The sequence below is a fragment of the Triticum dicoccoides genome, chromosome 7A, assembly GCF_002162155.2.
Source record: "Triticum dicoccoides isolate Atlit2015 ecotype Zavitan chromosome 7A, WEW_v2.0, whole genome shotgun sequence".
NCBI classification, from domain to species: domain Eukaryota; kingdom Viridiplantae; phylum Streptophyta; class Magnoliopsida; order Poales; family Poaceae; genus Triticum; species Triticum dicoccoides.
Genome location: NC_041392.1, coordinates 730068190 through 730082884, shown reverse-complemented (window position 1 = coordinate 730082884; position 14695 = coordinate 730068190). Strand labels below are relative to the sequence as shown.

The 14695-nt window shown below is 45.2% G+C and overlaps 1 protein-coding gene and 1 long non-coding RNA gene across 2 annotated transcripts; one reads left to right on the top strand and one right to left on the bottom strand.

Annotated features, from left to right (window-relative positions):
* Positions 1 to 5143: 5143 nt before the first annotated feature.
* On the bottom strand, positions 5144 to 6975 carry LOC119332478. Its single transcript, XM_037605661.1, has 2 exons — positions 6822 to 6975; positions 5144 to 6736 (listed from the first exon to the last, which is right to left on the bottom strand). The coding sequence occupies exons 1-2, from the start codon at positions 6881 to 6883 to the stop codon at positions 5521 to 5523; spliced, it is 1278 nt and encodes a 425-aa protein (XP_037461558.1). The 5' UTR covers positions 6884 to 6975; the 3' UTR covers positions 5144 to 5520.
* A 4061-nt stretch (positions 6976 to 11036) lies between these two features.
* On the top strand, positions 11037 to 12652 carry LOC119333629. The gene is made up of 4 exons (XR_005161228.1): positions 11037 to 11143; positions 11224 to 11360; positions 11903 to 11945; positions 12020 to 12652. It is a non-coding gene; the product is annotated as an uncharacterized LOC119333629 (long non-coding RNA).
* The last annotated feature ends 2043 nt before the right edge of the window (positions 12653 to 14695 follow it).

Genomic DNA, 14695 nt, shown 5'->3' with positions numbered 1-14695 from the left:
CTGCCTGCGCCGGCACTGCCCGACATGACGGCATTCTGGAACACAACGTTCGCCTGAGCCGGGTCGGCGCCGACGCTCATCGACTTCACGGACCCCGAGGACGACGACGACGACGCCTAGGGCAGCGCGCCGCCTCGTAGTTTATGCTGTTTTTTTAAATGCAAATGTGGACGCGTGGACTCTCGCCGGCCTTCGTGGCTGGCTTTAATGTTTAATTAATGATGTTTTTTAATATGCATGCATTTATTTTTTTTGGTGCCATCAAAATGGGTTTCAGGCCAGCGTTGGGCGCACGCGCCGACTCAAATACGGTAGTGGACATCTTTGTCCGTCTGGCCGACCCAAACTGACAAAAACAGACGAAATCGTCGTCTATTTAGGTCGGCCTGTTGGAGTTGCTCTTATGGATCGGCAACGGCAGTGGCTCTGATGTTGTTTCTCCTGGTGTTTGTTGCCTCGGTGACCATGACCCTAAATGGTCAATGGTTGACAGTAATTATATCATGGTAACCATGATCAGGTCAATGGTGGCGACGATGACACAAAGATCTTTGTCACTGGGTTATGTGTGTTAAGCTCAACACGTCTTGTTGGCTTCACTGGGGTTGTTTGACTGTACTCCAAGCGTAATTTAACTACGTAGCGTGCCTAACTTGGTCAGGGTTTTATACCTTGGACATTTTGGCCCTGATTTTCCATAAGAAAAAATGAAGTGCCTTCTTATTGTTCAATTGCAACTGCACTGCTTGTTTGGTTTCAGCGAAATTTCTTGAAGTATGCTCAGCATTTATTCAATTAAAATACTAATGCAAAGATTAATTAGCAGCGAAGATCATATTGATGGGTAACATGCTCCCACTTAAGCATGGCACTGGCATTGAAGAAAAGGTACACAAGAGAAAAAACAAGAAAAATTGAAATCATTATGGATGGATGAAATAAAAACAATGTATCGAAAGGATTAGCACGATGAGGAAAGTAAAAGAAAAAAATGGTATCATCTGGGGTGGATGGAATAAAAAAATGAATCATCTGAGATTGATGAATAGAATTTGCGCAGTTGGGAAGGGAGAGAAAGAAAAAAGAAAAAAAAGGAGTATTCTGGGATGGATGAAATAAATGAAAAGTAATCAAAATCAGCTGAGATGGATGTAAAAAGATCGTCGGATCTACGCAATTGCGAAGCGAGGGAAGGAAAGAAAAATTGAAATCATCTAGGATGGATGAAATAATGAAATAAAAATCATATGTGGTGAATGAATAAGCTGGGCCTCTAATTGCACAGCTCATTTTTCATCCGAAAAGAAAAGTAACAGTAGCTGCTGCGGGGTTCGAACACGAGCGCTTTCCTGCCGATTTGTCTCAATAAAAAACGTATTCCTGCTGATCTTCCCGTGATCCATCACCCTAAAAAAAGAAACTTCCAGATCGTGCCCAGTGAAGCTGCTGCATGGCTGATCCGATCCCTAGGAATGGCTATCATATCGGTAGTCCTATCAACACTGTCAACCGCAAAAGAAAAAAAAACACTGTCTGGGCTTTCAGTTTGTTTCGGAGACTTGGAGCTGAAAATCACAGCACCCACAGAGCCATGAACCTCGTAGTTTCACTATTATAGGGCATAAAAAGGTCAAAATTCAGAAACAGTTGTTCATCGGTTACTTCTTTGTTCAACTCAACCACTCGTCCCCCGCGTCGCCTCTCTAGCGACTCGGGCGGAGCCCTCGTCCGCGCCGCCGGGCCGCCCCCCTCACCCCCCTCCCTCCCCTCGCCGTCGCCGGAGGAGGCCGCCAGGCTAAGCCCGGGCAGCGAACGGCGGCGCCGGGGTCTTCCCCTTCCTCTTCCTCTCGTCCGATGGCGGAGGAGGCGGTGGCGGATCTGGAGCCCCTGCAACGACGGCTTCCCCTGGCGGTGCGGCGTGCGGCTGCTGCGCGGCGTCGGCGTGGCCGTGCCTTGTGGTGTGGTTGGGGCCTAGTGACCGCGGCGCCTCCTCCCCATCCTTCGATGTGACTCCGGCCACATCTGACGGCGGAGGACTGTGCGTCGCGCGAGGCTGCGGCTTCCCAGCGGCTTCTCTGTCTGCCGGCCATCTCCCAGCGAGGCCCGGAGCGAGGTCTCCGATCTGTTCAGGCCCTCCCTTGCCTCTGGATCTGGTGATGTGGGCTCCGGACCGATGGGCCTGGTCAGGCTCCTTTGGTGGTGATGTCATCGGCGATGGTGGGTTGTGGTTGCCGGGGCGGCGGCCCCGGGTTCGGCGGTGGCGGCTTCGGCCGGGGGGCGGAGCGCTTCTGGACGCGGCGGATCGAGGGGTCCCGTGGCTAGATTGGAGTCGGCCTCGGCAGGGGTGGTGGTTTGTGGGCGGCGGTCGGTGGTCGGTGGTGGCAGGTGGCCGGCACATCTCCGGGAGAAATCCTTGCTCCATTCTTCACCGGAGCCGGTGACGGCGGCGCCCGCAGGTGCCGCGGTCTTTCTTGGAAGCGTCGTCGTGGAGGTGCTCCACCTTCTCCCCACGGCTTGGGCTCCAGAGGGAAACCTCTGATCCGCTGGATTGGGCGATGGAGGTGTCTTCACGTCTTTCTCCTCCGTGGGGGCATCGTTTCGGAGCCGGCTACGACTGTGAGTCTGGAGGATGATGGCATCTTCGCCGTCGATGGCAGCATCTTCGCCGCGTGGTTTGCTGAGGTTGGGGCGGGGCACTGGTTTCTGTTTGGCAACGATGATGGCGTTGAGAGGAGCTTGGGTCGCGGTGTGGTCTTCGGTAGTCGGTTCTTCCCGACGTGTCCGAGGTGCTCTTCCGTGGTTGTTGGGTTGCTTTGAAGTCAAAGCTACGTTGGAGCGTGTCCAGTGGTGACGATGACAGACATTCGGTGGCCGTTTTGCGGTGGGCATGATCGGCGCAAGTCCTGCATATTTCCCTTGTCTTGCTCGTCGTCAAAGTCGGAGCTGTCGGTTGCTTGCGCGTGTGGCCAACCGTTGGCATGTGCCGTCGTGTCTTGTTCCATGTTGGTGGCCAGGTTGGCCGGTGGTGCCCATGTCATGTGGGTTGTGATGTATCGGTTTTAGCCCGGTTTTTGTCAATTAATCGGGCAATTATCTTATTCTTAATCAATGAAAATGGTAAGTCTTTTGCCTCGTTTCAAAACAAAAAAAAAATCTGAAACAACTCTGCCAAGTTGCTGTACATGCAACATTACAGGCATCGTAGTACAACTAGAAGCACGACTACAATGCAAGGCGCACAACAGTGCTTATTTCAAACTCTTTTAAACTACCTACCTGAACAATACCCACAAACATAGAGCACTTATGCGTTATATAGAAACTACTCATGCAAAAAAATGAAAATTATGATCCAAGCTCGGTGTGTATGATCATGTTCTGCTAAAAACATTTCCTATGTAAATGCTCTTATATTCTTTACGGAGGGAGTACTTAGCAACTATCTTGCTAATTATGCAAAAATCATGTAAGTTATTCCACAACCATCTTACACATGGCACTTCTCATGCAAAACTGTGTACCTAGTTGATTGTCTGAAGTTAGAGACACAAAGCAGTATTCAGCTATAATTCAAACATATATATCCTTCACTTGTCAGTTCTCTTCCCAATCCAAGAAAGGTAGATTCCAGATTGGCGAGACATGGGCAGCGCAGGCTGGGCCGGAATAAGAATTTATCGATGATTTGTTGCTTCATTTTGTCAGCTTGCAGCAGAGCAGGCCATGACCATCATCAGATGTAATGGAGATCTGAATCATCATCGCATTTTTTGCATGACGGTCTCTAGGAGAAACCCTTTGGATGCTTTGGAGAAATTCAGGCGGCGATTTCAGTGCGCTGGGAACCTGAACATTGTCGCTAATCCTAGTTACAATTTGATTTTATTTTTTTGCATAGCCACTTATTTTCTAGGTTCTGATTAACATTTTGGGCATGGAGTTTTGTGCTTACAGTTTCCCCAATGTGTGTTTACCGATTTATTGTAAAGGGCTAAAAGGAGCCTGGGATCATTTTTAGATCTCCAGAGAATGTATGCCCTATAACCATGGGATGAGTAATATTGTCAAACCCCCGCCCTCTCCATCCTTCAGGCTTTGTTCGGTTAATCCTCTCCCCAAGAGGATTGGAGGGGATTGGCAGGGATTGGTTCATATTTTGACTTAGAAGAGGTTTAAATCCCCCTCAAACCCCTTCAATCCACTCGGATTCACCCGCAACCGAACAAGGCCTCAGGGTCTTGTGCTCCATGGGCAGCGTCAATGTTGTTTTCTCCTGGGTGATGGTGTGATGGTTTGGGGCCGAAGGTGGTGACAGTAATTATACCCCAGTTACCACAATCAGAGCAATGGTGCCCACAATGACGCACAGGTTTTTGTCACTAGGTTATGTGCATTAAGCTCTGTCCGTCTTGTTGGCTTCACTGGGATTGTTTCACTAGAGTAAACAGGCTACATAAGAATGCATGCTGACCTGTTACCTAATTGAACTTCGTCCAGGAAAAACACGATGAATTTTCCTTGACTAGATAATGCTGGAAGTGTTCTTACACATAAATCTACCTCAAAAATCGCCAAAAACAAATCGATTTAGCTCCTAAACACCAGTGCCGTCCCCGATAAAAGGAGGCGAGCTTATTTGTCATCCCTGATGACAACGGGAGCGCAGGACACAGGGATAGTTTCAGTTTGTTTTGGAGATTTGAAGCTGAAACCAGAGCCCACACAGAGCCTGAACCTTTTTGTTACAGTGCTATAGGACACAAAAAGTCAAAATTCAGAAACAGCTCTGCAAAGTTGCTGTAGTGCAACATACAGGGATCGTACGTAGTATAACTAGAAGCATGAGTACAATAAAAGGCGCATGAAAGTGATTATTTCAAACTCTTTTACGCTACCTAACTGAAGAATACCCACAAACAAAGACCACTGTTGTGTACTTGTGTTCAAAAAAGAAACTAGCATCCAAAGAAGTGACATGTATTCATCCAAGGGTTACACTAACAGATAGCAGCAATGATTTTTTATTTCAAACCATTGGCAGGAAAGAAAGGAAATGATTTGCATCATCAGCACAATTTCACACACCATATCGTTAGCAGACAAGTGACCATTTACTAAATCATTGCAAATAAGATGGTTATAATTCACGTGGATGCAAATGCTGTAGAAGATCAAATTTTAAGCCTCAGCATGATGTTCGAGAAAAGTTTTCCTGCATGATAACCATTGTCCATGTCTTACTGATCATAGTACCTTAACACAAAGACTACACGAGTTAAGCAATGCATGAAGGTAGAAGTTGACCAAACCAGAGACCAGTACATATGACAGAAAGTTCAGTACAAATTTGGATAACTGATCACAGAGAAATCAGTCAGGTTCCCTCCATACTGAACCACCATTGCTCCAAACCGGAAAAACATGCATTCATCAGTCAGAGAAAATGAGAGCCAAATTCAAGCAGACATACCAAGCCCACTGCTCCATAGCATGAAGAATTGACTCCGATCAGAGATCCACTTAGCAGTGCAATGAGAGTGACTCGGTGTACAACAGCACATAGGGCAGAAATAGCGGCTTGGCACCTCCAAGATAGGAGATCACTTTGACCTGCCGATTATCCATATTATAGCACATTAATGTGACACCCCCCGCAATGAAGAACAACGAATTGCATTCTGGATGAATCGCAATGAAATCAAAATCCGCATCAAGCCATAAGTCTGTCCATCCACATATGTCTGAAGTTTTAATGCTATGCTTCACTATCCATTCTTCGCTTTCATAATTTTTCAGAACATAAACTACCAATCGAATGCCAACACCATCTTCATCCCTCTGAAAATTGGCAAAATGCAAGCATCCCTGTGACCGCTGAATAAAACCATGAGCCAGACCAAAATCATCAGCCTGACCACCAGGAACCCTGAATAACATCTGGTGAACAAAACCATCGGCCGGACCAAAATCATCAACCTGACCACCAGGGACCCTGAATTTCATCCAGGTTTCTCCCTTTGTGTCCACTGCAACTACACAATCGTGATATTCAAGGTCAAGGGCACGAAAGAACAGAAGGCCGTCGAGAAAGACTGTTGCGGAGGAGTGCCGAGTAGCTCTGTTCCATCTCTTCTCCTTATGAATCCATTCTCCGGTTTCAGACGAATACACTGCCACTCCCGAAAGCTCAGTGTCCTGACTATAATTGTGCTCAACTACCAGCTCAAACACATGGAAATGCGGCGATAGAGCCGGGTCGAAGCCCAGAGATGTGGTGGCCACCTCGCTGCTGTCCTTGCAGGAGTTGGGCAACACGACCCACTTCTTGGTGGCGGGATTGCACACGACATAATGGAACGCGCCAACCCCGCCGGAGACGTGGTAGCATCGGCAGAGGAGGAGGCCGTTGCAGGAGTCGAGCAGATCGACGGGCAGGTGGTGGTTGGGCAGGAAGCTTAATTTGGTGCCGAATGGAAGGCGGCGGTCCCCCGAGACGCTGGTGAAGCGGAAGGGCAGCTCCAGGAGCCGCTGCGCGGTGGTGCCGGTGCTGCTGCCGTAGAAGAAGCCGGCCAGGGTTTGGGGGAGCCGCTTGCGGTGGTCGGGGTGGTGGATGAGGCCGAACCAGTGCCTCGAGACGCACTTGCAGCGGCAGAGCTCCTTGGCGGGGACGCGCGAGAGGATCTCCACGAGGATGTCGTCGATGAGCCTCCCGGCCGGCGGCCCGCCGGGGAGAGCCCTGCAGAAACACGGGCGGAGGAGCAGGAGGTCAGGGGATCAGATACGGAGGAGGAGGGGTTGATGGTGGTTGTTGCCGAGCGTACCGGGCGCGAATCGACGAGCGGCCTTCCTCTCGCGGGGGAGAGCGCTCTCCCGCGGTGGACATGGCGACGGGCGGAAGAAATCCGGCGGCGGCGGTGGCGGCGGCGGTAAGATGCAGGGGATTAGGGAAGTTTTTTTTTTCTTTTAGGGGAAGGGATAGGGGAGAGAGAACTTTATTTAGGGGTAGGGGCGAATGGGCCGTGGGTGCGCCATTTAAACGGGCTAACTGTATCGCACATCTCCTACACGGGCTTAGCAAATGGGCCGTGGGTAATTTTGCCAATGGGTATGCCTACCCCGAAAAAACAGGACAGGACAAGAATTGAAGAGATTTTATACCCACGGGTAATGGACATTTATACACACAAAATATAAGGAAAAAACAAACAAACAATTACGGGAGGAAGGATGTTTTCATGCAACGCACGCGACACGCAGTGGTCGCTGTGGTTTGTTCCGGATCTTCGGGCGGCAAGCCTGCTAATCTATTGACGAGGAGAGAAGCCGCGGGTGGTCCTCGTCGACGAGGTTGGTTGTGTGGGTGGACTCTCGTGCGAACCGCGCGGGCAAATTTTTTGTACCGTGTGTTGTGGTACACTTTCGTGTCATGTGTCACAACTTGGGGAGCCCATTAGGCGCACTATGGAGACCTCCTTGATCGATGCGCATGGCGGCGATGCGCGAGTGGGGGTGATTAACTCCACCAGGAGGATTGGTGAGCAAATCCCTTCGCTTTGGCACTTCAGCCTCCTCTCTCGCAACTCCCCGCAAGATCCATTTCTCCCCAATTTGAGGGATGAGGTCTTATGCGATGGCGATGGTGATGGGAGAGGAGAAGCTACGGAAATTTTCAGGAGATGCTTGCAAGATTGTGCACCTTTGTGAGATCTGCTCCTAGTGCAATGAATGGGAGGCGATGAAGTTGGAGGCGGAAGCGGTGCTCGATGTGCTGATGGAGGAAGAGGAAGAGATGTTACTCGGAACGGAGGAGCGGAAGCACTAGCCGGAGATCTTGCTTTGGCCTATGGATCGAGTGGACTCGAAGATTCCCGCACAGGCACTGAATATTGGGTGGCGTTCACGTCGCTAAGCACCACGCCGCTGGCTCCGGTGAAGGGTCTGAGGGAGTTGGTGCTTGCGCTTCTATCCCCAGGTTCGATCCATGCTCCGATTGTGATTTAGGAAGAGGCGGTGCCTCCAATGATGGTGAAACGGAGGAAGGAGATGGCGGCCGATCTATGAGGAGAGGTGGTTCTCCGCCACACGATGTGGTTCACGTCCAAGGAGCACCGCTCAGCATGCCTTGCCGAGTGCAAAAATTAGGAGTCGCTCCAGCTAGAAACCGCTTCTGGTTGCTGGCAGGAGAGGATTGCTCCGACGAGGGATTGGATGGAGACTCGGATTCCTGTAATTCTATTGACATTTCTCGCTATTTTCATTTTACTACACCTATGGATATGGGAATGAATGAAAGTATCAATCAAAAAATTTGTCGGATCAGACAAATTAATCATCAATCGAAAAATGATGTCGAAAATTATGTCTAAGTTTTTTTCTTAAAGATGTTGAAAATCACAAAGGATTTGGGGATGATTTGAGAACTTATGTTCCTGATACACCTTATTTCCCCTTCATTGATTCCCCTACTTAGGGAAAATATCATAATGCTATTATCGATAAGGCCCTAGTTAAAATGAGACCTTACATTTCTAGTGCAGTTGACTTCTGTAGAATCCCATTTGTCTTTGATAGTACTGAGGGACATGATGATTTTGCATTACATAGAGAGACAATGTTTTAAATAGCGGGCTATCACATTTAACGGCGACCCTTAAAAATAGCTATACCTGGGCTATAGCGACAAATTATACATGAAATCATTTAGCGGCAACATTCTCAAACAGCTATAGCAAGGTTATAGCCGGCTATTTAAAACTATGAGAGAGAGCAGAGGTGATGTAGAACAAATTAATACTTGTAGTGCTAAATGCTAGTTGGGTAGTAATAGGATCCCCGTAATGTGCTTTTAGAGAAACTTTGACTACCTTTGAAGAAAATGATCAAGTTCAAATGAGGAAGCACGTGAAGTTGTAGCAGCTGGGCCTTTTCTGATATGCTCTCAATTTTCTCATGGGCTAGTGGGGCATGCTTAAGGATCTGATATAGCCCAACGGGACCCACACACTATACAACCCTTTAACGGTGGCCCTCTCTTCTTCTCATCCCCCTTCTCTCTCTCGCTCGAGCGAAAGTTGCAGAGATATTGGCGGTGGCGGCAATCACATCTTGGCACGGGGCGTGCGTCCCGAATGTCCGTGGATTGCTTGCTGCTGGAGGCGTGCGTGTGTGCCAGCTATGTGGTGCGCGTGTGTTGTGCTTGCGCTGGTGTGCTTGGTTGAGTGCTTGTTCGGTGCAACCACTCCTAATTAACTAGCATATTGACTTGGATTTGACACGGGATCAAATAAGGATCATAGAAATCAAGTCAGTAGCAGCCTTTTGTTAGCTTTTGTAACTCCTTTTCAGAATGTCCCCCTGCGGATATGAGTTTATTTCCCCCTCGTTATATTCCGTCAAATGCCTGACTTACATCGAGGAGTTGATAATTAAAGAAGGTCCCTTTGATGGACTGATGGGTTTCTCCCAGGTAACATCAGACTGGGACCACTTCTTCCATAAACATATACATGGTGGCTAAATTCCTTGCAGTCAACGATTGCAAATTGCATGGTAATATCAGGGTTTGATTCTATCTGGTGCACTTCCGATGCTCCAAGAACAAGTAAGCTGATGGATTCTGATAACCTTACCACATCAACTCCAGTTCGACTGTTCCAGGCTTCCGGTAGTACTTCTTTCGACATGTTGAATTGCTGGTAGAGCTGCAACTTTCTTTAGCTCATTGTTTTGGGTAACTGAATCGGATGGGGATGAGCGACTACATTGTAAGAAACCTGTCATATAACACATAAAATTTCACAAGCATAATGTCATTCATAGATTATGTATAGCTGGTTTGTAACCACACTTTCCATTTGCTGCTTAAGGTGAGAAGAGCCCTTGTGATCATGCACCACCAGAGGGACGAGGTGGAGTTCCAGAGGGAGCACCATGTGATTGTCCGCAAGGCTTGAGCTCAACCGAACCAATGGAACTACTATGGAGTCCTTCCTCCTATTTTCTGCTCATCTGATGTGTGCATAAGTAGTGCTAAGACTGCAGCCTATTTCTGGAGGAAATTTGTTGCATCGTTGAAATTGAGTTGTAGTTGTACTACTTTTAAGCTGCAGTTGTAGGCCTAAATTATCTTAATTTGCAATTTACTTGATCAGCTCGTGCACACAATCATGTTCCCACTATGATGTTTGAAGTTCACAATTAGCAGTTCTGTTGAAGCTAACTCATTGATTTACAGGGATGGAAGATTTGTGGTCTGATGGACGTAATTAGCAAACAATTGGATCAGGTTTCAGAAAGTGTTTATGTAAGTTTCGTCGTCCTATATTCACTAGTATATTGTTATCGAACTGTGTCACGGAGGTTATTAATAGACTTGTCCAGTCATGAATTATTCAGTAAAAGGGGGTGCTTATGTCCTCAACTGTCTGGAAGAATAGCGGTTGGATATCAAGACTTACATTTTGAAAAGCACTTCCTATATTAATTTGTTTGTTCTTGATTTTTATTTAATCTAGAAGCCCTTGATTTTAACACATTAAGGATCTAGGGAAATTTTATCATTGGTCAATGGCCCGATGCTGAGTTTCCATAATTATTAGTAATATAAGGTTGATGATCGACTTATACATTGCACACCTCTTAATAAATTAATCAGTTAGATTGGGGGTGCATTCTTGATTGCTGCAGTGCTGGATGATTTTGAGCGTGGCTTTTATATTGAGTGAGAGATGGACACCTTTTTCAAAGGTTAGCTGCATTTGGTTTTCTTTATAGAAATGCCCTTAAAACAAGATCCATAAACAATACGGTGTTTTTGTGCTAGAAAAGTAGTAGAGAAGGAAACAACTTCAATCTGGGTGCTGATTTTCTATTTTATTTTTGTTTTGCCTCTTGCAATCTGGGTGTTACAAAAGGAGAAAGAAAGTTTGCACTAGTTCATCGACTCATTTGTACAACCCAAACAATATTTTTGTCCATGGCTCTATTTCATAACTGTACCAATCTTACTCTTTTTAATCTCCGGATCTTTCTTGTAGTTTATTGGAACGCCTTGAATTGCTTGGATTATGGCGACAAGAGTTCTTTGCTGATTGCTTCTGGTGGTTTTGACCTGTACCAAGGGTATGGGATCCCTGCAAACCTGGTAAACATAGAAAACACTATATTTTGTGTAGCTTTGTTGGAAACACGTTCATATTAGCTCATATGTTATCCTTTCAACAGGAACAACAACTCCTATTTTTCCAGTTCTCTTCACACTCAAGCTTATCTCCTCCTGCAAATGGCATCCAAATTACTGGTTTCATTTGATATGAACTTCGCTTCATGAGAAATTGGTGTTGTGGGATCTAAGAACAGCTGTAAAATTCTGTTAATCTCAATTACTCCCTGATTCATTGTCTTCCTCTCAAATCATTGCGTAAACAGACAATTAATGATTTCGCTTGGATTTTGTGCAAGTTTCCTTGAGATTTAGAATTTTAGTCGAGGAGTCTTGGCTTCTTGTTGGTCTTTGCATTTTCTGGATGCTTGAATTTAGAAAATGTAGTCTCTGCACTCTCTATATGTATCGTCCATGACAGCAGTCATCTAAGATGTAAGACCGTGACTTCTGTGTTCATGTAAGACCACTAATAATATCTCTGATTTATTGTATCACCGTTGACCTTGTAGTTCTGTCACACATAGTTCTCTACCGAGCTGATACATTAAATATTGTATGAACATGTCTCTCTATTTCCAGTTTTCTGTCTCTTCTTTTAGCTCTATGCTCATATGGATACATTCCATTTAAGTCGTTGATATACTATGACCTCCATTAGAGACTGTTCATTTTATCTGCTGTGTTCCTTTATTTTTTTCCATCTTAGTTTACTTCCTGTTATTGACATTTCTTACTCAGGGACACCAGGTCGAAGATGAACCCTGCAACTACATTATTCGTGGTAAGCACACATAGATCCCTTTCTAAAACAATTCCTTGGTGCTGCACCTGACGTAAAACACAAAACAAATGCAGGCACACCTGACGGTGTCAAGTACTTTGGCGAGCAGGAGAAACATTGCTTCTGGGGCAATAAAGTGAAGCTCTATGAACATCATGTGGATAAACTCTTCGCAATGTTTTGGCACAAGAAGCCAAAGATCAAGTACTATGTCTGCACCATTTGCCAAACCAGGCCAGCGCACGGTATTCTCAAACAGACGGCCTGCTCTTGATGCTTAGATTGTTCATCTGAATACGTGTTTCATATTGTAGTATGCAAGTTTCACCCTGATGCATGTTCTATTGTCGTTTATTTTCCAGTATTGTTGCCCTTGTTTCCTGTTTTGCATCATCTGGTGTGCAATGTCATATTGGTCATGATCTAGACATCTCCATCGACCACATATATATTGTTAGCTTATTGTTCCTCTGAAATTACACTAGCCATAATGCACTAGCTCTTCTAAGTCTCAAGTACATAATTTTTTGGGTGGTAACCCTCTTGAGGATAATTATAATGGTGATACTTTTTTTGGTGAATATAATGGTGACACATGTAGTAGAAAAACTTGTGTTGGCCTCCAAATAATACCGCCTCATCTTGGCTACCTGTCTTCTCACTAAACTAAGCCTACTGTCATACATACATGTTAACGAATAAAACATCTTGGTTACTATGCACATTTTTTCCTCAAAAGGTCATGATCTACAAACCTATAACTCCATATTACAGAGTGCAACTTTTTATGGATTTCTCTCACACAAAACATGCTTATTGATTTTCACAGCTTACCGGCGCAGGCGGAGAAGGAGCCGGAGTGCCGCCACGCGCCGGAGAAGGAGGCTGAGTGCCCTGATCACTCGCCGGAGGAGTAGGCGGAGGAGGAGGCGGAGTGCCCTGACTCGCCAGAGGAGGAGGAGGCGGAGGCGTCCAGTTCGGAAGGTTGATGAGCTCCTTCCACCATAGGCATGGAGTCTTCAAAGTAGAACCCAGCCGAGTCTCCCCTTCACCGGTAGGATGGTCAAGCTTGAGCTTCTCAAATCCCTCCGTTATTTCGTCCACCATCACCCTAGCATATCCTTTTGGTATCGGTCGGCAGTGAAAAGCCAAAGAACAATAATCAACTAGCATAGGAAGGCAAAACAAGCATAACTTCAAAACCTTAAGCACATAGAGAGGAAACTTGATATTATTGCAATTCCTACAAGCACATGTTCCTTCCTCATAATAATTTTCAGTAGCTTCATGAATGAATTCAACAATATAACTATCACATAAAGCATTGCTTTCATGATCTACAAGCATATAAGTTTTATTACTCTCCACATAAGCAAAATTCTTCTCATGAATAATAGTGGGAGCAAACTCAACAAAATAATTATCATGTGAGGCATAATCCAATTGAAAAACTAAAATCATGATGACAAGTTAGCATACAAGTCATCACAATAATCATTATAGATAGCAACTTTGTTCTCATAATCAATTGGTACCTCTTTCGAAATGGTGGATTCATCACAAAATAAAGTCATAACCTCTCCAAATATACTTTCATCAATATAATCATCATAAATAGGAGGCATGCTTTCATCATAATAAATTTGCTCATCAAAACTTGGAGGACAAAAAATATCATCTTCATCAAACATAGCTTCTCCAAACTTGTGGCTTTGCATATCATTAACATCATAGATATTCAAGAAATTCATACTAACAACATTGCAGTCATGCTCATCATTCAAAGATTTAGTGCCAAACATTCTAATGCATTCTTCCTCTAGCACTTGAGCACAATTATCGGAATCCTTATTTTCATGATAGATATTAAAAAGTTGAAGCATATGAGGTACCCTTAGTTCCAATTTTTTGTAATTTTTTTATAAACTAAACTAGTGATAAAACAAGAAACTAAAAGATTCGATTGCAAGATCTAAAGATATGCCTTCAAGCGCTAACCTCCCCGGCAACGACGCCAGAAAAGAGCTTGATGTCTACTACACAACCTTCTTCTTGTAGACGTTGTTGGGCCTCCAAGTGCAGAGGTTTGTAGGACAGTAGCAAATTTCCCTCAAGTGGATGACCTAAGGTTTATCAATCCGTAGGAGGTGTAGGATGAAGATGGTCTCTCTCAAGCAACCCTGCAACCAAATAACAAGGAGTCTCTTGTGTCCCCAACACACCCAATACAATGGTAAATTGTATAGGTGCACTAGTTCAGCGAAGAGATGGTGATACAAGTGGTATATGAATGGTAGATAAATGTTTTTGTAATCTGAAAATATAAAAACAGCAAGGTAACTAATGATAAAAGTGAGCACAAACGGTATTGCAATGCATTGAAACAAGGCCTAGGATTCATACTTTCACTAGTGCAAGTTCTCTCAACAATAATAACATAAGTGGGTCATATAACTATCCCTCAACATGCAACAAAGAGTCACTCCAAAGTCACTAATAGCGGAGAACAAATGAAAAGATTATGGTAGGGTACGAAACCACCTCAAAGTTATCCTTTCTGATCGATCTATCATAGAGTTCGTACTAGAATAACACCTTAAGACACAAATCAACAAAAATCCTAATGTCACCTAGATACTCCAATGTCACCTCAAGTATATGTGGGTATGATTATACGATATGCATCACACAATCTTAGATTCATCTATTCAACCAACACAAAAGTACTTCAAAGAGTGCCCCAAAGTTTC